The 25986-nt window shown below is 42.6% G+C and overlaps 2 protein-coding genes across 18 annotated transcripts in view; one reads left to right on the forward strand and one right to left on the reverse strand.

Moving 5' to 3' along the window:
- Nucleotides 1-6058: 6058 nt before the first annotated feature.
- On the reverse strand, nt 6059-13803 carry Tmem60 (transmembrane protein 60). 2 transcript variants are annotated; one of them, XM_087656415.1, is made up of 2 exons: nt 10748-13803; nt 6059-7251 (listed from the first exon to the last, which is right to left on the reverse strand). In XM_087656415.1, the coding sequence occupies exon 1, from the start codon at nt 11938-11940 to the stop codon at nt 11389-11391; it is 552 nt and encodes a 183-aa protein (XP_087512541.1). In that variant the 5' UTR covers nt 11941-13803; the 3' UTR covers nt 6059-7251; nt 10748-11388.
- Phtf2 (putative homeodomain transcription factor 2) overlaps nt 11274-25986 on the forward strand; it is a 113922-nt gene continuing 99209 nt past the window's right edge. For 10 of the 16 annotated variants that reach the window (XM_087656416.1, XM_087656433.1, XM_087656420.1 and 7 more), the window contains exon 1: nt 11274-11425. The gene's annotated coding sequence lies outside the window, so the exon portion shown is untranslated. 16 annotated transcript variants of the gene reach the window in all.

Genomic DNA, 25986 nt, shown 5'->3' on the forward strand with positions numbered 1-25986 from the left:
GTCTTCTTACCTTGGCTTGTAATTATTTCCTTGGATTTTGACCTATTTTGGCCTCAGACTTCCTCTTTCTGTCCGTATGCACTGTCTTCTGAATAGCCAGGATGGAGGAGGGTGCAGTCTGTAGTGCAGTTAGCTCTTTCTAGCTTGTCTCGTACATCACACGTTAAAGGAGGTCTGTGAGCTGAGAGGAATGTATGGGCAGGTAGGATCTATGTTAACAGCGTAACATAACGTAAAGCAAAATGCATTACGTTCTCTGGAAAGTACTGTATCTTTATGTGTGTAGGCTTTTGTGTGCATGTGTGTTTGCATGTCTTGTGTACAGTGCCCAGAGAGGCCAGGAAAGGGCCTTGGCTCTTCTGGGACAGTGGTTCTCAGCCTCAGTGCCGATCCTCTCATACACTTCCTCAGGTGAGGAGGCACCAACTGTAAAATGATTGTACTTGCTATTTGATAACTATAATTTTGCTACTGTTAGGAACCAAACATGTAAATATCTGTCTTTTCTGATGTCTTAGGTGAACTGTGAAAGGGTCATTCTGTCCCTTCAGGAGGTTGTGTGCTGCTATATAGGTGCTGGAAATTGAACCCGGGACCTCTGGGAGAGCAACCATTGCTCTTAAGCACTGAACCCTCTCTCCGTCCCACTTGTGTTTCTTCACTGTGATCTTCTTACCATTATTGTGAAAATATAAGAGCTGTGCTCTATAAATTTGAACAGTCTTGTCCCAGTCCTCACAGAATTGTCTTGATGAAATTCTATGTAACGGAGCCACATTCTGTGATAGGAAACCCCTTTTCTTGAGTTGGGCTTTTTAGCCCTCATTCTTGAGGTAAAATTGTTAGACCCCGAGCAGATGTGTCATCTTCCCCGTCTCACCAACCGTGGTTCTTTAACCCTCACAGTGTTCTCAGAGAGCATTTGCTGCCGGATCCATCCACATACTTCCTGGGTCTGGGGTTGGTCCTGCAGCACTCATCCCTTTGTCCTTAAAGCTCTGTGATCTGTTCCATGAGGTGCAGGCGGTGGGTTTTCAGTGTTCCCCGTGGTCTTGGTTCTCTTCTGTGGGTAGTCTCAGACTGCAGGCCTTTAGCTGGCCTGGTTTCTCACTCACATTTTACTTACCATATGGTCAGATCTGGTGTGTCCTTTCCTTATACCCTCAAGCATTAGCTGCTCCCTTTCTCCCTTTCCCGTTGTCGGCATCTCCATCTACGTTGTCATCTCTCAGCACACCCTGCCGGAATGTCTTTAGTTCATACAGCGTTACATGACAGAGTAGATGGACGGTCCACGTGGACTCTTTCAACCGTCCAACACGTTCTGGGGTGCTCACAGCCCTCTGCCTTCACTCAGTCATTTTGTTTTGCTCCAGATGACTCTTAGGGTTTTTATTCTGTTTAGAAACATTCCATGGTGTTTTCCCTAAAGGCAATGGCCGTACGTTTACTATAGTAAGGAAGATCCTTTATGATACAGTTCTTCCTACCCAGCCTCATATTACAGTATTTTCCATCTGATGTGGTCCGTGCCTGGCCTCCCCAAAAGACAGATACGTGTACAGTCATCTTGGTTTTCCTGGGGGGAATTGGTTCTGAGACCTGTTTTGCGTATCGAGATACTTTGTTAGTATATAAATATTTGTCTAACTTCTGTATACACCTAAAACCACTTCAAGCTTATTTACAATACCTAGTATAATGTAAATGCCATGTTAGTTTTTTCAGGGACAAGTCTATATACATGTTTAATGCAGAGGCTGGATTTTCCCCATTCACTCTCAGTCTAGAATTGGCAAGGCTATTTGCTTCTGGCTATTGAGAGCTGACTGTTTGCCATGCCCTTTATGTACTTTGCTGGAGACATACCAGGAACACAACACGGTGAGGTCTTGTCTTTCTTTACAGCGCCACCTTTGTGCTGCCGTTGCCTCAGTAGCATGAGTAGTACTCATGAGCACAGATTTGACATTACGTGTTAGTAATGTATGGTGGGCTCTTGTTAAACCACAGACAAATGCCATTAAGTTTATTTCTCCTCTCGTACCTGACACCTCAGAAACAGAAGAACAAATGGAGTATGATTCTATAGTTTTAAAAACTCAATTCTTGGGAATAATATTATTCAATAGAAATGTGGACAAATTAGATAAGCAAGCACTGTGGAGAAATCAAGTTTGTTTTGTACTGTACTCCTAGCTAGCTAGCTTTAAGGTAGCTATGTAGGAGTTAATGTGTTAGATAAACTTATGTAACAGTCTTTGCCCCCCTTGCAGCTAAGTTTTTTCAATATTGAAAGTTATTATAAATTATATAAATTAAAGCCGCTCTGCCCCACCCCCCCCCTTGAGACAGGGTCTCACATAGTCCTGACTATCCTTGAACTCACTTGCTTTGCCATGTGACCAGGCTGACTTGAAACTCAGAGGTCTCCATCAACTTCTTCCTGAGTGCTGGGATTAGCTCTCTCCTCTCCCCAATCGTGGGGTTTCTCTGTGTAGCCCTGGTTGTCCTGGAATGTATGTAGTATGTAGTATGTAGACCATGCTGCTGGCCTTGAGCTCAGAGATCCACATGCCTCTGCCTCCAAAGTGCTGGTCTTAAAAGTGGAGCACTGCCACCACCCAGCCGGGATTAGATTTCATCAAATGATTAAAATGCAATCCTATAATCAGCACCTTAATGTGATCTGAAGCAGAATTAAACTGGTTTTAACTCTTGATCATTCTGTCTACAAGTTTGTGGTTCTTCATTCTGACAGTATACAACAGAAAAATCAGAAATACTGGATCATGAAACTGCAGTTTTTCTTTTTGGTTGGTGAACTCTCAGGGGTTGGGGAAGTACATAAATATGATATATTATCAGTCAATCCTGTAAGGCTGCTTCACTGAGATATCAGTTCTACATTTGTAGAACTGCAGCTGTAGTTTAATACAAGTGTGTTGACAGAAATAGCCATGTATTACCCGAGGAAATTGCTTCACCTGGTTTGTGGGAGGCAATACCCATGTTGATTGGTGAAAGTCAAATAACATGACAAATGCTTGAGCACACTGCTGGCTTCTTTTTTTTTTTTTTTTTTTTTAAAGATTTATCTATTTTTAATGTATAAGTACACTGTAGCTGTTTTCATGCACACTAGAAGGGAGCATCAAATCTCATTACAGATGGTTGTGAGCCACCATATGGTTGTTGGGAATTGAACTCAGAACCCTAGGAAGAGCAGTCAGTGCTCTTAACCACTGAGCCATCTCTCCAGCCCCACTGCTGGCTTCTTATAGACAAACTTAGTTTCTGCTTCTGCGATTAAATTAGAACAGTAATTATGAGGGCTGTGTTCTGGGTCCCCTGATTCCTTTCACACCATTTCCTTAATGTTTGCTTCTAGTTTGGGGTGAAGGATGGGCATACAGAAGAAGAAAGGTTCATGAGAGAGGTCAGGGTAAAGGTGTGGCAGTAAGTGAACATTTAAAGGGTCCTGTCAGGTTACACAGACAGTGGTGTGGAACGTGGTGGCAGAAAGCTGCCTTAAGGTACAGCATGACTAGCAAATCCAGGGCAAGCAAAATGAGAGTCAGCACTGCAAAGAGCTCATGAGAAACAGCATTTAATGCCTAGTGTTTGATAAAGAGCATTTTCTACCTATTTCTACCTTCTGTAAGAGCATTCGGAGTCCAACTCTCCTGTTCCTCAGAGCCCGTGGCCAGGCTTCATTTGCCTCAGTCTTAGTTTTACCATTATGAGTTGATATTCTTCTGTCCTGCCCTCATGGACACTCCAATTTTGTGCTTATTTTGTGAGCCACAGTTGACATTGCATTCCTTTGGTGGTTTGTTAATGTTTGTTAATGTAAAGGGACGGACCATTGAGTCTCAGTAAAGAGGAATGACTCGGGTGCCCAGAGACATGCCTGCCTGCCTGTCTGTGGACAAAAATGATTATTGCTTTCCTTCCTGCATCAGCTGTGTTCTCTAGTTAACATTAATTCTGCTCATTTGGTGTAAAACAGCAAAGTGGGAAACACACCAAATTTGTCAGGCTAATAAACTTAAAAGGACAGTAAACCTTTCATAGTGTCCAATCTTCTGACACCATAAGCTGGTCCTGGGGCACGCGTGTGCTACAAGTTAGACATGTTTACATCAATCCAAGCACAGACCCATCCTCGGTACTTGAGAATTCTCCATTCATGGGTTTTGTTTCATAGAGCTACCTGGGGGGGGGGGGTGAGATACAGAACACAACTTGCTAACACTCATGAAGATGTTTGCTCACGGGTTGCTCTCAGACGTTATGATAAACCTTTTGCTCAGTGATAACCATAAGTTATGTATCTATCATAACTTAGGAAATTAATGGCCTTGTAAGAGCTCTAATGTTACTTATAATTAGTAAATACTCTTATAAAGGAAGTATCTTAGGACTCAGAAAGGCGTTTTTTCCTATACTATCTTTTTCCACTTGTAAGCATTATTTCTTTTTTACTGTTTCTGATGACAGTGAAGTGTGCTGTTTACTATTGAGACATACATTAATAATTTATTGTATATTACACAAGGAGAAATTTTATATCGAAAACCACTCGGAGGCATTAAAATTGTTTTATCTTCATGTGTAAGCAGGTTGGTTATCGTGTTGCCTTTTGCATATACTTCTTACCCATTTCTTTTCTTTTTTATTAAGATTGTTCTGGGAAAACATTTTACACTTTTCCTCGCACAGAAGAGCCTCCAATTAAGACAATTGCTTGACTAACTTTATCTGAATCAAGTGATTTTTTGGCTTATGTAATGAGAACTTTATTTGCATTTACTTAGTCATATATTCCAGCAACCAATTTGGACCTCTCAATTAAATTTGGAGTTACCTGATCAAGCCTGGAATTTTCATTTCCACATACTGTTTTTATGACTCCTAGTTTTAGATAGTCAGAAGTAAGACTCCAGGGGCAGTTGCACAAAGGAAGGTTATTTGTAACTAGATTTTATTTGGTTAGCTCTTTAGTTTAAAAAACCTAATATAAACTGTTTTTGTGGTGTGTGGCTGCTTTTCTTATTTTTATTTACAAGACAGGAATGTATTAAAATAATCTTTGTGGGGCCTTGAAAGATGACACAGTAGGTTGAATGCTTGCTGTTAAAGTGTGAGTACCTGCATTTGGATACCCAGTACCTGCATGAAAGCTAGACGTTTGTGTGCTGGAGACAAGTAGATCCTGGATGCAGGGCATTTACTGGCTATTCAGTTTTACCAGGTTTGGTGAGAGATCCTGCCTCAAAAACTGGACGACAGCAATTCAGGAAGACAATAGGTGTTGACCTCTGGCTTCCACACACATGCCTAGATCCCTGCACACCAGTATCCACCAGATAAAAAAAACTCTGTATTAGTAGTGAAGAAATAATGACCTGTAGAAAACAGGGTTTCTGTGGCCAGGCTGACCTCAAACTCAAAATTCTGCTCCTCCAGCTAGTGTTCTAGAACGCATCACGACACCTTCTGCTTCTGTCAGACCTTTAAAACATCAAAATGGCCACTTTTAGATTGCTGACAGAGCTACAAGTCAAAGCTACATAGGACAAAATCTCTTGAGGCCTAATGAGGGCAGAGTGGTTAAGAACTCAAACCACTCCTCAGGAGGACCTGAGTTTGATTTCAAGACCCAAGTCAAGCATCTAGACAAACTCTAGCTCCAGGAAATCTGCCCTCTCTGGCCACTGCAAGCACCTGCATCTCCCTGTACATACTATTGCATGCATGAATGCATGCACACACAAAATTCAAAAGTCATTGTAAAGGACCTTAAAAGTCCTAAGTTCAGCAGTGTGAGCACTTGGTAAGCTCAGCGGTGTGAGCTCCTGTAGAGAGGAGCAGGGTTGGTGAGTTCAGCAGTGTGAGCTCCTGTAGAGAGGTGCAGGGTTGCGTTTTTTGCACCCAGGTGGTCTTAACCTTTGTAACCCAGTTCTCGAGAACCCTGTGCTCTTGTCTCTATGCACTGCTGCATACACACTAGTGCACATGAACTCATGCAGGCACACACAACATTCACACAAAGTACAAACAAAATAGTTTTATTTTCAGGATTTGAAATGTATCACTTCCAAACTTTTCAGAAGTATTGCTGCCTGGGTTTTATCGGCACTGGTTAAGGACCTTGTTATGGTAGCCACATAGTTTCTCAAACCTGAACACTTTCAGAGTGAGTGAGGCACTGTGTCTGAGATTTCCAAGATAAAAATTGGCATAACTGGTTTCTGATGGGGTGGGAGGTAGGCTCCTGACTTCGGTAATAGCAGTAATAGGCAGTTCACTCATCCTAAGCAGTAGGAAAGCTCCGAGCCATCCTATATGAAACCGCCACACCAAGACTGTTGATTGGAACATGAACTGGCATTCCTAAAATACTTACATAACCAATTTTTCACTTCATAGTTTAAAAGCATTTTTACTTTGTTTATACAGAGCCACAGTCTAGTAAAGGCATATGCAGCTACATAACGAAAGACTTTGTATTTATATCAAGTCCTGACTGTACACAAGGTAAGAGGAGGCATGTGGAAAAATGAGGTCAGAAACAAGCTTTATTTACACAGGGATAATAAAGATATCAACTCGAATATTCAATAATTTAGCTTTGGGTTGGCTACAAGTTCATGCCGCACCAATCCTGTTTTACAGTAGTTTAAGACTACACTTGGTATTTTCCCTTGGTTCTGTTATTCTTGAAACTTGTAAAGATTCAAAATACTGTAGAGCTTGTTGAACAGCAACATAAATGAGACAATGTACTCAGAGGTCAGTCTCTCACAAAAAATACGTTATATCCAAGTTCTGTTAGGGCGCCAGCCAGTAAGGCCCATAAAGGAATGAAGACATAGGAGAGATTGATGGTAGTAAAGTGTTCCAGTTTAGCACACAGTGCGAGGCAGAAGGCTAACTTCAGTAACATTGCGATGAGGTACCAGGCTTTCTTTTTAATATTGTGTGATCCATGTCGGGGGTCGAAGCCAGACTTACACCGTCCAGCCATTTTCACAATCAGCATGACGAGAAGGATAGTGTCAAATATCCAGACTGGAATAAATATGAGGAACCAGTTCCAGGGTGCCTTCTCATCCAGTTTCAACACCAACATGATGAGGAAGAGCAGTGTGAACAGCCAGGTGAGCAGTACTCTCTGGGCCAAGGACATTCTCATTTAAACAGGTTAAAAAGGCTGTTTCAGGGATGAAGGAAGGGAGACACACCCTGAAAAGACACAAAGGTCAGACTTTGATAGCAGACATCACTGATTCCTAGCAGAGTTGGCTGCCTCTGCTCCTCAGATTCTCTAATTTAGGAAACATTCTAGCACTCACCAGCTATTTTTGTATGTCCGTACACACACACACACACACACCCATACTTCCAATTCTGAATCCTGTGTGTGTGTGGGTATATGCATACTGCAAGTGCCCTCAGTGTTGAAAGTGGCAGATTCGGCTGGAGTGCAGTTTGAGCACTTGCAAGCCTCCCAGCAGTGGGTGCTGGGAACAGCTCTCCAGTCGTCTGTAGGAGCAGCCTATGTTTACTGTGAAGCTCTCTTTTTAGCCACTGCCACCATTTCTTACAGTCATGCTGACTTATTAAGATGTTTAGTGTGGACACTGAGTGGGAACTTCATTCAAGAGCAGCTGGTTCCTTCTCAGTGTAATCAAGTCCAAGTCATGACTTTACTGCACCTCAGGGATGTTCTCAACCTCTCTGCATACTTGCCAACCTAGAGTTTTGCATTTAATTTTGAGAGGTGCTAAAATAAAGCACCCGAGGTCAACACAATGAAACATGTTTTATGAGCCAGGATTTCTGTGTAGCCCTGGCTGTCCCAGAACTTGATTTGTAGACCAAGCTGGCATCAAAGTCAGTGGTCTACTTGCCTCTCTTCAGTGCTGGGGTTAAAGGCACGTGCCACCACTGCCTGGTGCATCGTGAGGTCTGTAAGGACAGAATGACTGATACAGACTGTAAGAATAGCAAGACTGCAAAGGTGTCACTGGGCTAAACCATCCAGACAGGACTGGTAACTATACTTTCACATAATCCTTGTTTCTTGAATTTTTAAAGTATTTCCTTGTTAGAGCAGACCACTGAAAAACTTAGGATTTTGTTACCACCTAGTGTTTAATGACTCAATGACAGTGATAACTTTTATATCACTGTTCTCTCTTCTATTTTAAAATAGATTGTTTTTTTAAAAACTTTTTATGTATATGTCTCCATGTGTATGCCACATGTGCAAATGACCATGGAGCCCAGAAAAAAAATGTCCAGTGCTAAGATTCTCTCTGAATGTGAACTTTATCTGGTATCCCTGGTTGATGCTACAGTTACAGGCAGTACTGCAGATTGAATTCAGGTCCTCAGGAAGAGCAGCAAGCATTTTTAACTACTAAGCCATCTCTCTATTACCCAGGACCCTAAAGTCTGTTACTTTAGGGTGCATCCTTACGTTTGGAAAGCCCAGTACCCACTCACTGCCAGAAAATTTTCAATTTCTCTATTTTTTTCAATGCTAATGTCACTAATAATTCTTAAGAACTTCTACTATCAGTTGTGAACACATTAACATATCTTAGCTTCAGGTATAAAGATGCATTATATCTAATTTTCAGAAATGGATTTACAATTCAAGATTTTTTAAAAATCGAAACCTTGTGACCATTAAGAAGAAGGGTAGAAACAACAGGGAATCAGAAGGCAAACTACATGCTTTTTTTTTGTTTTTTTTTTTTTCCTTTTCTTTTTTTTGGAGCTGGGGACCGAACCCAGGGCCTTGAGCTTGCTAGGCAAGCGCTCTACCACTGAGCTAAATCCCCAACCCTACATGCTATTGACTAAGGCAACTTACTCAACAGAGGGCAAGGAAATGCAAACAACTGAGTAACATTTTATTCCTTTGACTCCACGGAGAAGAAAATGAAATGAAGGACATGAGACCGTGAGAGGAACAAGGAGAAAAATCTCGCTCCCTCCTTCCACCATACAGGTCCTGAGACTGAGCTCAGGTCATCAGCCTTGGTGGCAAGTGCAGCATTTACCTGCTGAGCTCTTACCATCCCAGGAAGAAATATCTAGAAAGTGATCTCCGTGATAAAGCCACCAGCAACTGAGAGAGTGAAGACAATAAGCTCCAGAGAAGGGAGAGATCACTGACTGTAGAGGTAAACAGAAGGTGTGGGTGCTAGCAAGATGCAGGAAGAGCTGAAGACTGGCTACAAAGACCAACTGCACAACGGTGTGGCCAATCTATTGCTAAAGTCTGCCATCTCCAGGGCCGCGGGTAAAGTCCACACTGCTGCAGCTCAGGACTTAGATGCTGATGTATCACCGCCTTCTCACACCCATAAATCTGCATTTTGGTTAGTTTGCAAACGCTTTGGACTGCAGGAAATTTGGCTTTTAGGGAGGCTTTCTTTTTGAGACAAATCTCACTACATAGCCTGGCTTGCCTAGAACTTTGCTTATATAGACCAGCCTGGCCTTGAACTCAAAAGAGCTACCTGATTACTCTGCTGGGACTAAAGGCACAGGGGTAGAAGAGAACTGTTGACACTAGGCTAAGTCTTGGAAGGCAATTTTCTGTACCAGTTCTTCCAGGAAGGATACCGAATGAGATTAAATTTGGAAGTAGAGGTGGAGATGTGGGCAGGCTGCTTAATTAAACCTGTGAATTATGTTCACTCAGTCCCAACCTCTGAGGTGGTCAATTTAAAGAACCTTTAATGAAGTTTGTGGTCATTAATACCCTTGAACACAATTTTTTTATATGCTTCAGGATAATACAAACTTCAATCTCCCCATCCCCCCCTTTAAGGAACAAGAACCAAGTCGAGTGCAATGACCAGGCATTTAGGATAAGAGATGTCAGGGCCTAAGCTTATTGAGGTTACAAGTTTATTGTTGTGGGTCGAAACAGAACTTAGTTGTAGAAAAATACTCTCAACAATGGAGATGACCTTACTGATATTTAACTAACGTTTAGGATTGCATACGCTGGACTAAAATGGTGATACAAGATTCCAAATTTATTAAGATATCTTAATTGTTCTAATATAATTAATTTTTTTTAAACCACCACTTTCTAAGGGTTGGTCAGAGGCACTCGCTCTCCAGGCCTAAGATCTGCTCAACAGATAGTTTCCACTTAAGGTGGTTTTACCTGTACAGAAGGTTTTTTGCTCGTATGATTCCGGATCCATTGCTGAAACCCTGATTCAGAGCCTTTTTCCCACATGGAAACACACAGGCCTCTTATTCTAACACCTGCATCTTGTAATCAGTTGTGTGCAGTGGACTCACCCAAGGTCCTTCCCATACCATTTTATTTCCCTTCTCCCGCTACTCAATACTCTTCTAAACGAACTCTCCTTACCCAAAGACCTCTGTTTAATCAGCTTACATCTTGTCAAAATAAGTGGCCTCGCTGTTTAAAACTTGGTGGACTTTAGGGTTCATCTGCCGTGGAACCTCAGGATCCTGCTAAACTAGCCTGGTCTTTGATTTGGAAATGCTTATGGTGCTTTCGTGGGGCTGTCCGGTCTCACCCAAACTCATGCTGGAATTTAATGCGGCGTTTGCAAGATGCACCCCATAGCCGTCGTGCAACGCGCCCCGCAAGCCAGTGTGGCCGCAGTCTGAAGGGGTGAGGGTCACCCGGAGGCAGCGCCGCGGCAACAACAGGGCAAGGGCCGAGCTCCAGACTCACCTGGTAGCGCGGCTGGCGGGAGAGCCGAGAGGGCAGCGAAGGTCGGGAAATACGCCAGTTTGGATCCTAGTCCTCTTCCACACTTTTCCCCCCATTAAATTCTTAGGCCCTCACATGATAATTAAGGAGAAGACATAGTTCCGCCTCTCCAAACCGCCGCAGCGGAGGCCCTCCACACCTCAGGGTTCCGCCCACATCCGGGGCTGTTCCGGCCGCGCTTGGCCTATCCCGAAGAGCGGAGCGGACACCAGCCTGCGTTCTCAGACCCATTCCTCTCGCTCATTGGTTCATTTGGCCGCCAGTAACTGACCGCCCTCCTTTCTGGTTCGGCAATGACCGCGCCTCCTGGGCCCGCCTCTTAGTCTTATAGGTTGAAAGAAGAGTCAGTTTTCCGCTCCCGCCCGCCGTCGGTCCCGCCCTCGCTCAACCTGGCATCCCCGCCCCGCTCGCCCCGCCCCCTCAACTTGCAGGCGGCGGCGCAGACTCCGTGGCCAGGCAAGGAGCAGGGGCGGGACCCGGCGCTCCTGGAGACGGAGCGCGGTGCGGGCGGCGCGAGGGTGGAGGCAGAGCGCCGCCGGTGGCGGGGCTGTAGCACTTCGGGCTCCAGCGGCGGCGCTAGCCTTCGAGACTCTGCGCGTCTCCTAGCCGCTTCCCAGCGGCGCGGCGCCGGCGGCTAAGGTAAGCGCCACAGTTCCACGCTCTGCGGGCCATGTGGAGGTCACCGCGCTCTGACAGGATCCCAGGGCTGTGTGGACCGGGCGGCGGAGCGGCGGGCGGGATGGGGACGCGGGCTCTGGGGTCAGCCAGGCGCCCCCTGCCACGGGCACCTGCGGGCCCCGCTCGGCCGCGGCCCCCTCCCACCGCTGGGGCGAGGCGGCTGCAGGCCGGAGCTCGGCACGGTGTGGGTGCCCGCGCCTCTGCGCTCCTCCGGCTTTGGGTCGCACGGTCCCCAGAGGGCGCGTGGGGGCGGCGGGTGGCCCGGCCCTGGCCCACGCGAGGTCCTCTAGCGGCCCGAGGCGCGGGCTCGCGGAGCGGTCGCCCTGTGGTGCAGGCACTGCCCGCGCGGAAGGGCAGCCCTGGCGCACTGGAGTTGCGGCTCCTACAGCGACTGCGGAGGGGCGGCTGCCGGAGTCCGGTGCGTGGGCCTTGCAGGGCATTTCAGGTCTGCAAACAATGCCATGGTCCATAGGCATGCTTCACCTTGTTTCTGCCTCGTGTTGACAGCCAGCCTTCTAGTATTGTTCTGGTATTGTGCTTTCTAACTCATCACCGCCCTGTTAAACTTCAGAAATCATGTTGTTAACCATTTTATTTTTATCCCGATAACACCAACGAACTGCATTAACGTGCTACTGGGAAAATACAATGTGGAACAATTAATTAATCTCCGTGTAGGTTTTACATACTTGGGTGTATGTAAATTAGGTATGCAATTTACGATTGTTGTGTCAGTGGTAGATCTTGCTTACTTTGATGTTACTTTACCGATAATACTTTTGTAATTTTTTATTGCTTTCATCAAACATTATTATTATTATTATTTCTTCTTCTTTTTTGATTATGAATGATTATGAATTTGCTAGGTACTTTCATAAAAACTTTTTTCTAACACTGGACTTCCACATGCAGGTCCTAGCTCAGGTCCTAACTTAGGTTTGGCACTATAGATTGAAAGAGACAGAAACGGGTATTCCTGTGAGTTTTATGGCTCAGGCTCTAGAGGAAAGGAGTTGGGAGGTCCGGGTACACTGAACTATGTCTGGAACCAGAAAACAACAAACAACAAGGTGGTTCCAGGAAATTTCTTAAGTTTTTCCCCCTTTGGAAGTAGTCAGCCTCCTGCACAGGGAAGCTGTTGAGTTCATTCGATAGTACCAATACTGTTCAATGTTGGGTGTTGAGGGTTCTGATTCTTACCATATTGCAGTAGGTCATAAAAAAGTATTCGTTTCGGGGCTGGGGATTTAGCTCAGTGGTAGAGCGCTTACCTAGGAAGCACAAGGCCCTGGGTTCGGTCCCCAGCTCCGAAAAAAAGAACCAAAAAAAAAAAAAAAAAAGTATTCGTTTCAAGTGCATCTAACAGTGTGGGCACTCCTGCATAGTCAAGCCTGCAAGAGTTAAATATTTTAAAGGCCAGATTGGCACCGGAGAGCTGATGCTAAAAATAAAGATGACCTGAACAGTTTTTAAGTGGAAACCTTTTTGGCTAGTCCATTTCTTGTGTAGTTGTAAGGAATACGTAAATACGTAATGCGTCTGTGGTCAGTAAAAGAATTTATGTTAATATGTTGAAAAAAATGAAGATCATAAATTAGTCGGATTATTTATATGTCACTTGATCCAATGACTAATTACTATTTTCTATTTTATAACTTAGATTTCGTTAACTCATTGAGATTTTAATGGTAATGAGTTGATAGATTTACTTATAATCCACTTGATTACAAGGATTACATTTCGAATATGCTTTAGGACTACAGTAAAATGGGAGTAGACTTGGTAGTAAGAGACTAATAAGTAGAAGACAACAGTGTTGCCAAGTGAGAAAGGGAATCCAAGCTCTTTCTCTTGTAACACTTTCAGACCACCCTGTAAACGCAGTGTGGAAGATGTAGGGATGAAGTCTGTCACTGTCACTGTCCTTAGGAGTCACCGGTTTAAGAGGAGAGATACTTAAACAAAGGATAGTACCTCATCGTATTGTGACAGTGTGTGGACTGACTTTGTGGAGAGTTTAAAGGATAGGTACCTGGGCCAAGTGTGGTAGCACACGCCTTTAATTCTATCTAGGTTTTGAGAGGCAGAGGCAGGGAGATGTCTGAGTTCTGGGACAGCCAAGTCTACATAGTGAGACCTTTTTCCAAGCACTAAGAACAAAAACCAAACCAAAGGGGGGGGGGCGGTTAGAGAGATGGCTCAGTGGTTAAGAGCACTGGCTGCTCTTCCAAAGGACCAGGGTTCAGTTCCCAGAACTCACATGGCTGCTCATTACTATCTGTAACTCTAGTCCCAGGAGACCCAACATCCTCACACAGACATACATGCAGGCAAAATATCAATGTAAATGAAAAAAAAAATGGAAAAAGCCAAACCAAAACAAGACATAGTTACTGGAGTTTGAATACCAGTTGCTCTTTTTAACTGTGAATATGGTACCACATCAGGTTCCTTATTTGTTTAACAGAGAGGATAGTACTTCTCAGTGTATATTAAGCACTAAATAAAATATATCAGGATAAGCACTGAACAAAGAAGAAAGAACATGTATCTTTTTTAAGAGCATGATTGGGAGGTCCAGGGAGGAGCTTTCTTTTGAGCACTGGAGGCTTACGTAGTTTCCATAAATAGGGAAGGAAGGAAGATTCTCCATACAGGAGAAGGCAGTCTCACAACACGAGTCTAGATTGAGAGAATGGGAATTGTAGCTTTATATATAAGCCCTTGTGAATACCATCAATAAATGCTAATTTGCATAGGTCAGGTCTAAGCCGTGAGAGTGTCCAGTCTAGGCTGTGTGAGTATATCCACTTTTGAAGGTCAGAAATTGCAAACTTAAATAATAAATCATTTTAGTTACTTTTTTTTGTTACTGTGACAAAACACCATGACCAAAAGCAACTTATGAAAGAAAGTATTTAATTTGTGGCATGGTTCTATAGGTTGAGAGTCCTGGTGTGGGGAGTCTGGTGTCAGGCAGCCATGTAGGGCCCTGAAATAGCAGCTGAGAACTTGCAAGTCGATCCACAAAGCAGTGAGGCAGAAAAGAAAGAGAAACTGGTAGTAAATGGGTTTTCACCCCCAAATGAAGTACTCCTCCAACAAGGCCATCCCCTCTAGTTCTTCTCTAACACTTGCTAACTGGAGGGCCATTCTCCAGTTCAATGTTCAATTACGCAGCCTGTGGGGACCATTCTCACTTAAACCATCACGTACACTTAGAGAAGCTCTCATCTGTTGTGAAATTTCGCCTACTACTTCTCCATCCACACTTACTTTCCAAGTGCCTATTCAGTGCATTTTTTAAACATGTCTGGCCAGTCAGGCATCTCACCATTTCATCGAGCTTTTCCCTTCTAAGCCGTAAATGAAGACAACAAAGTGCTCCCAGAGGCACTTGCGCTGTATTTTCCCTTCTTTATGTAGGAATCTTCAAGTGGCCTTTGTTGTCCCTAATCTCTACTCTACAAAGGAGTCTAGAAATTTCTTTATCAGCCGACTTCCTTTCTTTCTCTCTTCGTTTTTTTATTTTATTTTAAAATATTTTTTTGGTCCTTTTTGAAATCAGGGTCTCATTATGTAGCTTTGGATGACCTGGAACTCCATATAAGTAAGATTGTCCTTGAACTCAGAGACTCTCCTTCCTCTGTCTGGGACTGAAGGTATGTGCCTTGTGCCAGCACAGCCAGCTTACGATCTTAAAACCAGCTTTGGATACATGGTGGGACCTCACCTGAAACTGAGAGGAAGACTCCCTGTTTACATTTCTTACATTAGCACGGGACTCTGCACGCACTGTGTTCTTAAAACTGAACCATCGCCTGATCACCAGAAGTAGCTGACTAAGATGCAAATACATTTAGGACAGCTGTGTTTTCAGTTCAGGTTGTTAGTGGTGTGCAAGTGGCTGAAAAAAAAACGCAGAGGTTAGTTTGCAAAGAAAAATGCTGACTGCTTCCTAAAGCAGGTATTTTTTATGAGCACAAGGCAAGAAAGAAAATAGGCTGGATTTAATTCTGAGTAGTGAACATGAACTGGGGCCGGAAATGGCTGTGGCTGAAGAACTCCCTGATAATAATCATAGCTAGATTAAATTTGACATTTAGTGAGAGGAAGTAAAGAATGCAGTCTTCTGAATGTAGAAGCAGTAGAAGAATTATTAGGAGTTTATCTGCAGAAATATTGAAGAGCAATAGCAGGCACCGATAACACTCAATAAAAAAACCTCAAGTGAGCTATTATTAAAACAGGACTATAGGACCTGAAAAAACAGAGATAGAGATAGCAGACATTTATGAAAGATATTTAAAAGTTATGTACACAAGTTTCAATCTTCTGTACATTGAGGTTTAGGTCTAAATTCTGTCATTGACCAATTCAGCAGCTCTGGGTTCATTCTGTAATTTTTTTTTTTTTGAAGTTTGGTTTTATTCTTGAAGTATAGATGTCCATCTTGTTATACTTTAGTCTTAAAAAGAAATTTAAGTGAGCTATTAGATGCCCTGACATAGTGTTTGGTTTATTAGACGTATTCAAAAGCTAATTGTTGTGATTATTTGACCACATTGAAGTTTAAAAAACTGTCTGGCGGAAATGCCACATATCTTCAATCCCAGCACTGAGGAGGCAGAGGCTGGCTGATCTTTGTGAGTTTGGGGCCAGCCTGGTTGTTGTAGTGAGTTCTAGGACAGCCAGGGCTACATAATAAGGCAACCCTGACTCAAAACAAAAACAACAAACAAAACAAAGAGAAAACTCTAGAAAAGGGTAACAGAACCAGAAAATGTCGGACAGGAGAATAACTCAAGAAGAGCAGTACTCTGCTAAGTCACTCATGGATAGAGTTCAGAGAAAAATTATAGGGCTACATATGTATGGAGAGAGTTTAATGTTCTTAATGTCAAAAACATAAACTTGGGCTGGAGGAATAGCTCAGCGATTTAGAGCACTGACTGCTCTTCCAGAGGTCCTGAGTTCAAATTCTAGCAACCACATGGTGGCTCACAACCATCTGTAATGGGATCTGATGCCTTCTTCTGGTGCGTATGAAGACTTGAACAGTGTATTTATACACATACATAAAATAAACAAATCTTTAAAAAACCGATAAACTTACTGAAACTGGTCTCAGCAATGTGATTAAAGTTTATAGATAAAGGGACTTATTTTCCTCAAGCGTCTATCTTATTTCTAAAGTGTTCTTCCTGTGTTTGTGTGTGATATGTATATATGCATTTGTGTTTATGGGGTGGAGTCATGCACAGGAACATGTTTGTATATAAACATAGGCCAGAAGTTGTCACTGAGTGTCCTCCTCACTGGACCTGGAGCTTACTGATGTGGGTGACCAGCCTTTCTACTCTGGCGATGTGCACGGATGACATGTGGACTGCACCTGGTTTTACTGGGTTTCGGGAACAGATCTGAGATTCTCGTGCTCGTAGAGTAGGTGGAAGTTGAACCATCTCCTGGACCCTTATTTCTAAAATATTTAATAGACATTAATTATTTCATTTTCAAAATGTTTTGTTTAATTTCATTATTTGTCTGCATATGAGACATGAGTGTGAGTGTGTCACAACATGTGTATGCAGGTCAGAGGGCAACCTTACAGAGTTGGTTCTCTCCTACCTTTTACATGGGTTTCAGAAGGTCAGGCTTGTGTGGTTAAGTGCTTTACCCACGGAGCTATTTGTCTACTGGGGCCTTGTCTTAGTTACTTTTCTGCTGCTGGGACAAAGGACCACGACCAAGGCAGCTCGTGGAATAGTTTTTTGGGGGCTTAGAATTTCAGAAGCTAATACACATCTGTATGGCAGGGAGCACGGGTGGCAGGCAGGCGTGTTGCTGGAGCAGTGGCTGGCAGCTTATGTCTCATCTACACCCTTGAGGCAGATGGAGGAGGGGGGAGCTAACTGGGAATGGCGTGGACTTTTGAAGCCTCAGACTGGGGACCAAGCATTTTAATATGTGGGCCTACGGCCTGCATTCTCATTCAAGCCACCACATTCTACTCCCTGGCTCCTATACTGTACGCCTGTAGCCATCTTTTAATGCAAAGCGCATTTATTCCATCTTCAAAAGTCCCCATAGTCGAGGCAACCTTCAGAAGTGTGTACTGGGGCTGTACAATTTCAAGGGTTAAATCGTATCGTGGTGGCAAGCATGGTAGCAGTCAGGCATGGCGCTAAAGCAGGTCCCAGCATCTCGTCCTCAAGTGTAAGGCAGAGAGAGTTAATTAGGAATGGTGTGGACTTTTGAAAGCTCAGAATCCATCCCCAGTGACATCTCTGGCAAGGTCATTGCACTGGCTGGTTTTGTGTGTCAACTTGACACAAGCTGGAGTTATCACAGAGAAAGAACCTCCCTTGAGGAAATGCCTTCCTGAGACACAGCAGCTGTAAGGCATTTTCTCAACTAGGAGGGCCCAGCCCATTGTGGGCGGTGCCGTCCCTGGGCTGGTGATCCTGGGTTCTATAAGAGAGCAAGCTGAGCAAGCCAGGGGAAGCAAGCCAGTGAGTAACATCCCTCCATGGCCTCTGCATCAGCTCCTGCTTCCTGACCTGCCTGAGTTCCAGTCCTGACTTCCTCTGGTGATGAACAGCAATGTGGAAGTGTAAGCTGAATAAACCCTTTCCTCTCCAATTTGCTTCTTGGTCATGATGCTTGTGTAAGAATAGATACCCTGACTAAGACATAGTGGTTTTAAAATTTTTACTTTTAGTCAGGTGTGGTGGTATACTTATTCCTTTAATCACAGCACTGGGGAGGCAGAGGCAGGTGAATCTCTATGAGTTTCAGGACAGCCTGGTCTACAGAGAGAAACAAAATTACTTTAAAATCATTCATATGTGTATATCTTGTATATAGGGCATATTTTCATTCTGTTCCCTACCTTCCCTTCTCTGGTGTGCCCTTTGACTCCCTAGGCCGTTCTGCTTTTATGGTGTGTGTGTGTGTGTGTGTGTGTGTGTGTGTGTGTATGAAATCTAGGACTCAGAAATAAGAGAAGACATTTGTTTGTCTGAGATTGGCTTAATTCATTATGTGATACAAGTGTGATTATGTCCACTTGTATCCTACAAAGGACAGGACTTTGTTATGGCTAAAAAAAAGTTCCATGATGTCCCTGTGTCACATTTTCCTCTCCATTCTAGTGGACACCAAGATGGCTCCATAAGTTAGCATTGAACGTAGTACTGCAGCGAGCATTGCTGTGAAGGATCTGTGTGATGTGTTGACTGGAGTCCTGTGAGTGTACACCCAGGAGTGACAGGGCTGACTCACACAGGAGCTCTGTTGTTGGCTTTTTCTGAACTGACCTCCACAGTGGCTGTGCTGCTTCCATTCCCACCTCCGCACGAGGTTCTCTTGTCCGCAGCCTCACCAGCAATTGTTACTTGTCCTCCTCACTGAGATGCTGACTGGAACAAGGGACACTCTCATTGGGGTTTCGATTTGCATATGAGATTTTGACTTGATGGGTAGCAAAATAGTTTTTTTCATACATTTATTGGCCATTTATTTTTTTACCATTCGCCATTATTTTTTAATGATATCAAGTCTTCCAATCAAGGAGCATGAAATGTTTTTCTTTTCAAATTTCTGATTTCTTCCAGCAGTGTTTCGTGTAATTATTTTGTACTATACTAATTCATAACAAAACTCTACATTTTAATATTTTTGTTTACAAATCATGTCATCTTTCTTACTTTTGTTTCTGTTTTTTTTCCTAATTGTTACAGCTTGTAAATTTTCTCTGAGTGCTAGATAGTTGTGTACTTTATGATGTTTCCATATGTATTTTCTTTGAATAGTTTTAATATTATTAAGCATTATTTTCTTTCTCCCTTCCAGTTTTTTTTCTTTGTTGTTTTGTTTTGAGGTTTTGTTTTTTTTTTTTCTTTGACAGGGTTTCTCTGTGCAGCCCTGGCTGTCCTGGAATTCACTCTGTAGACCAGGAGGTTGTCCTCGAACTCAGAGATCTGTGTCTCCTGAGCGCTGGGATTAAAGGTGTGAGCTACTACTTCATGTCAGAGCATTGTTTTAGTACACAGTTAGAGAGTCTGGAAAACAGGAAAATTCTTCAGATCTTGCTGCGCCAGCTCTCTTTGGAGAGATCAAGTATCCCTTTTTTGTTGATAATTTGGTTAAAAATTGTTTCTGTGTGTGTGTGTGTGTGTGTGTGTGTGTGTGTGTAAGTGCACACTTGTGGAAATTAGAGGACAGTTCTGGGAGTTGGTTCTCTCCTCCATTTCAGTCCTGAGGAGAAACACAGGTCTCCAGGTTTACCTGCCCGCTCCTGCTCACTGAGCCATCTCAGCCCAGTACAGAGCTAATTTGGTGCTACTATAAAGGCACCAACGCGTGTCGTATCTCCTACACTTTTGTATAGGTTCCTCACTCTGGCTGTGAAGTGTGCTGATTGTTTTGCCTACCCCTTTTTGGTGATTCTTTCTTTGAGTTGGTGAGGCTTTCCTTCAGATATGTACTGAACAGGTCTCAGTTGAAGACTGAAGAGAAATCAAGTTCCTCAACTTTTCTCCGGGTAGCTGTCTTTCTGGACTTTCCTATGAACTTTAGCTGCCTTGGTATCTGAATACTCACATCTGCCCTCATTCTTGGAGGCTTCTGGGCTTTGGTTTTCTCATCGAAACACTGATCTTTGAAACATAACAGCCAGTCATTGGGCTTGTTTGTTTTCTCTTTAGAAGATTACCGTGTGCCTATTGCTTTCTGTGTTAAAATGTATTTGTCAAACCATTTAATGTTAGCATGTTTGTTTAGATTAATTAATATGCCTAGCAGTAGAGTTTTTTATTTTATGTATGTGAGTGTTTGGCATATTTGCATGTCTGTGCACCACGTGTATGAGTGGTAGTCGTGGAGGCTTGAAGATGTTGGATCCCTCAGGACTGGAGTTAGAGTTGTCATGAATGCCGCTCCTTTGGAAGAGCTGCCAGTTCTTTTAACTGCGGATTCATGGCTTCAGCCCCATAGCATGGAATTCTTGTGTATTGAGTTTTGAAATAATAATCTGCATGGAAAAAACAAGGCATCATTGTTAGTGTTGTTATAATAAATCCGGTGATCTCAGAGGGCATTAGCCAGAGTATAGCAGATATCAGGCGGACTGAGCATGGTTCTGTTCATTTCCACCAGTTCGTTTGTTCTCTCCCCCCCCCCCCCATTTTTCCTCCCTCTCTTCTCCTCTTCTTCTAAGATTTATTTATTTATTTATTTATTTATTTATTTATTTATTTATTTATTTAGAGCTGGGGACCGAACTCAGGGCCTTGCACTTGCTAGGCAAGCGCTCTACCACTGAGCTAAATCCCCAACCCCTATTTATTTTTATTTTATGTGCATGAATGCTTTGCTTACATGTATGGGTGGGTGCCGAGAATTGAACCCAGGTCCTCTGCAAGAACAGACAATGCTTTTAACTGCTGAGTCATTTCTCCAGCCCCGCAAAAGGAGGTAGGTTAAAAGTGTATTACAGCTTCCAGGTTTTTTCTATATTTTTAGAGACTAAATGATTCAAATTAAACCCAGATTAATCCAGTATATTTCTATTACTTTTTAGGATTCCATTTCTGTGGACTATCTTGCTCCGTCCTTCCACTTTACTCTGTCCCTTTGGAGGCCAAGTGAGGTCCTTGACGCAGCATACAGTTGGGTCTTTTTCTTTTTTAATCATTTAGTTACTCTATATACATTTGGAGAATTTAATCTATTTTCCCACAGATAATTAATAGGTAAGACTGTTGTTGTTTAGAGACCATTCTAATGGCCTTTTCTAGTCTTATTACCACCTTCTTGACTGCGTACTGTTTTCCTTTATGCTTACAGGATTTGGTCTACTATAGTGCCTTGATTTCTTCCTTGTTTGGTATTTTTACACTGTAGATCTTTCTTTTGTGCTTTCTGGGGCATATAAAAACAGTATTTGGATTATAGCCAGCTATTTTGAAATGATAGCATTTTAGAATAGTCATAAAGATAGAAATGAAGAACAAGAAAAACACTAATATGAAAACCATTTTTATTACATTCCTTTCATTTCGAGCTTTTGATATCCTGTTGTTTTGCATCTTTCTATATTAAGTTTAGCATGTTAGTGTAGTTATGGCCTTGAGTCTTGTACTGTGCCTTAGCACATTCTAAGTTTGTCTTGGTTGTCAGTCAGATGCAGACACAGCATGTGTAAGGTGATGAAGTCTGTAAACTAGTGTTTTTATGCTTCTGTTTTTTAATGTGCACATGTTCATATTTCACCACCATAGTGTGTGTTTTAGAGCAAAAGAAGGTCCAGGATTATGTTAATTTAATTGTCATGTATCTAGATTCCTTTAAACAACAAAGTGTTTCTAAACCCGTATTTGTATCTCATGACTGACATTTTTAAAGCATTGAGGGCAGTTATTTTTGTAGAACATTTTTCTATATTAGTTTGGCTGATTTTTATTCATGTTTATGATCAGGTTTCTTCTGTAGGACAGGAACACCTCAGACATACCATTTTCTCTCTTAGAATATGAGGAATCAAATGCTTTGATGATAGTTTTGATTATATAGTTTTGGAGCTCATCAGTGTTTCTCTATTATAGCATCATCTTTATTTATTTGTTTGTTTGTTTGTTTATTCTCCTGAGTCAAGGTCTTACTATTACGCACCCAAGCTGGTCTGAATTCACTGGTCAACCTAGGCTACGCTTTACTGGAAATTTTCCTATTTTAGCTTCTGGAGTGCAAAGATTACAGCTTTGTGTTCACATCCAATACTAGATGGTCCTCTTCTTCCTCTTAGGTTTTTCTTGGAATATCTTTTATTTTTTCCTAGACAGTTTCATACTTGTATACAGGGTATCTTGGTCACCCGCTCCCCCCAGGGTCCCTCCCCTGGTCTCACTGGATACTCCAGCATGTGCTTCTCCTACTGTCACACCCTCTCCTCTCAGTCTTAGTCTTCATAAATACCATGTATCTTTTTTAGAATTATTTTGAGACTGTACCCTTATTTTATTACTCTTGAACATACTGATTGGTTTTAACAGTGATTATTCTTGCATGAATATACTATTTTAAAATAGTCGTCAAGTGGTATTTTTTCTAGTTCTCTGATTTATGTTTACTGAAGTTCAATAATGGCTTTAGTTTTAAATCGCACTTGTTTATATATCTTGTATGTTAGTGTGATGTCCATAGGGAGGTCAGAGGGCGGCTCCTGAGAGCTGATGCTTTCCTTCTACTGTGTGAGCCCCAGGGATCAAAGCGCAGTTACCAGGGTTGATGGCAGGCAAGCATCTTTTAACTACAGATCCAACTTGCCTGTAATAGAGTAAATTTCCCTTTGATACTCAACCATTCATTCACTCAGTATTAGTATAGACGCACTGATAGGTAATTTATGTATCAGTGTTCCTGTGAGTCTTCGAGCATTTTCTTATTTTGTGAATCAGCAAGATAGTTTAGGATCACTTTAAAATGACTGTCCTAGCAGGATCCAGTATTTCTCTAAGGAATGTGAAATGGATTTAGACATTTTCATGCTAGAGATCTTATTGCTACTAAGGAATTATTGCTTCTAGGTCTACACAGTGGGCATAGTCAAATGCATATGTTCACTATATATATGTGTATATATGTGTGTATATGTGAATGTATATGTACATATATATATATATGTATGTATATGTAGAGGGGCATGCGTAGTGTATGTTTATTTTTCAGAAAGTGTCCTGGCTATTAAAAATAAAGATAGTCGGCCCTGGGTTCGGTCCCCAGCTCCGAAAAAAAGAACCAAAAAAAAATAAAATAAAATAAAGACAGGCTGGAGATGCATACACCTTAATCCCAGCACTGGGGAGGCAGAGGCAGGACAATTCTGAGTTCCAAGACAGCCAGGGCTACACAGAGAAACCTTATCTGAACGAAAAAAAACAAACAACAGAGAGAGTGGTAGGCAGGGATGTAGTCTTGGCCACATACTTCATTATTGTTCTTAAAAGAAATTGTAAGGTTGAGTGTGGCTAAATGTATTTACAGTGGCAGCCACTTGGAAGACCTGTGCTGACTGCAGTGCATTGCAAGTTTGAGGTTTGTGCGATCCTGTTACAGGAAAATGACAAGGAGTTCATTCACTGATCCATGGGTTCATTTCTGAGTTCTGAACAAAGAAAGAACTAACTCCACTATTCTTGAGATGAGTAGACATCCTGGACACAAAAAGATTGTTTTATTAGTCAGCTCAGTTCTCGGAATGAGATAGGTTTTGTGTGCAGAGGGCGTATCCTGAGTGGGAAAGACTTGGGCTGTCAACACACTCAAGAGGTGGTTCTGACTTTCAGTTGTCTGTAGAGTGACAGAGATACTCAGTAATGTTGAATTGGAAAGTGATATTTACATGCTGTGTGTGAGCACATGTAAGTGGGCATGCATGCCTGTGTATGCATGTGAAGAGGCCAGACAATGCAGGCTATCCTCCTGCTCTGTCACTCCCTGCCTTATTCCTGGAGAAAGAAAGGGTCTCCTCTCCCTGAACCTGGAGCTAAGGAGATCCTCCTGAGTCTCACCACAGGGCTGGGTGGGGCTATAGGTAAGAGCCCAGCAGTCAGAACCAGCTCTTTTTAAATATAGGTACTGGCATCTGGTTGTTTTGTTTTTTGTTTTTTTTTTTTTTTTTGGTTCTTTTTTTCGGAGCTGGGGACCAAACCCAGGGCCTTGCGCTTCCTAGGTAAGCGCTCTACCACTGAGCTAAATCCCCAGCCCCTGGCATCTGGTCTTAAGATGGCACTCACCACTTGACTGTCACATTCATAGTGGGGATCATCAAGTCAGTTAGCAGTCGGTTAATGAGTTTTGTTGATGTGGGATAAATTGGGCCAGCACTTTCCTTTCTGCCTTGTGATGTCCTGATGCTCTCAGATCTGTGTGTGTATTCAGTTACTAGTCATGCATCTTTCAGAGTTCATTTTGGTGATCTTCTCTGTCCTTGTGTGTTTATGATTTTGCTTTGATTTCAGCTACGTTTTATAAGGGAGTAAAGTTAAATGCCCATGTTTAGTTTGCCATTTTTTTCCTCTGAAAGTTTGAAATATTAAATTACTCTTATAGTGGATGGCGAGATGGCTCAGCGGGTAAGAGTGCTTGCTGTGTAAGAACAAGGCCCCAAGTCCAGATGCCAGTACCTATATTTAAAAAGAGCTGGTTCTGACTGCTGGGCTCTTACCTATAGCCCCACCCAGCCCTGTGGTGAGACTCAGGAGGATCTCCTTAGCTCCAGGTTCAGGGAGAGGAGACCCTTTCTTTCTCCAGGAATAAGGCAGGGAGTGACAGAGCAGGAGGATAGCCTGCATTGTCTGGCCTCTTCACATGCATACACAGGCATGCATACCCACTTACATGTGCTCACACACAGCATGTAAATATCACACTAACACATAATACATACATTTTCACACAAATTACTCTTGTAGTAATACAATTATTGCAACATTATTTTTCACAGGTTAATTTTCTATAATGAATGATCTGGGCCAAGATAAATCTGAAGAAATGTGTCAAATAGATGAGAAGGAGAAAAAAGCTCTTAGGTGGATGAACTATTAGGGTTAGAAGACAGGCATAGTATGTATGTTGTATGTGTATAGAATATGCAGTTGGCAGCTGAGGGGTAGGTGGTTGCGTTGATTTTATAGTAGATCTACGTGCAGTTTGTGGAAGAAAGAACTTATGTTCTAGTCAAGTAAAAATTTTCTTCCTCTTTTAGGCCCTGGGAAATCCCTAGAGGTTTTTAAGTGATGTAATCAGTTTCTTTTTCTTTTTCTTTTTTTTTTCTTCCCTATACTGAAAATGAAGAAATAAGAAACGAGTCTGAGTAGTCGTGGAATTAGAGAACGTGGGCATGTGCTAGTTCTGTGGCAGTGGGATCAGGAAGGTGTGTGGTGGCTGGCTGTGTGGTGAGTAGGTGGTAGTGTGCTGTGTGCGTACGTGTTTGCTGACTGGTTCCTGGGGTCATACAGGGCTGGCAGAATTAGCAGTGAGGAGTCCACAGTAACGAGAGGGGTTTGAAGTGTTTTACAGTGTTTTTACACAAGAGCTTACTGTACAGCCCTGTAGTTGCTGTTTAGTGTCTTGAATTTATAGTAAGAATGGAAACCGTGTGTCTTCTATTTACTTCCTTCTGGTAGAAACAGCGGAAGTCAAAGCACAGCTGCTGCTAATTTACAATTCTGTCTTAGAATGTTTTTACTGTCTTTACTGGTGCCGTAGCATAAAGCATGTACTGAAAAAGAAAGATGTCAAGAAGTAAATACAGATGGGTTGGACAGGTAACCGCTTAGCCTCATACAAACTGGGCGTGGTGGTTCATATCCTTAATGCCAGCATCTGCACATGCCAATCACAAGTTCAAGGTCATCCTCATCTTCATAGTAAATTTGAGAACTGCCTGGAACATGAAATCTGTTTCAAAAATAAAAGTGGGAGAGAAAAAAACCCTAACAGTAAAGTGAAGAGAT

This window comes from Rattus norvegicus, chromosome 4 (genome assembly GCF_021556685.1).
Source record: "Rattus norvegicus strain SHRSP/BbbUtx chromosome 4, alternate assembly SHRSP_T2T, whole genome shotgun sequence".
Lineage (NCBI taxonomy): Eukaryota > Metazoa > Chordata > Mammalia > Rodentia > Muridae > Rattus > Rattus norvegicus.

Excerpts from the sequence above, each read along its gene's own strand:
- Tmem60 (XM_087656415.1), bottom strand. The coding sequence starts at position 11,940 with ATGCCTATGGACCATGGCATTGTTTGCAGACCTGAAATGCCCTGCAAG.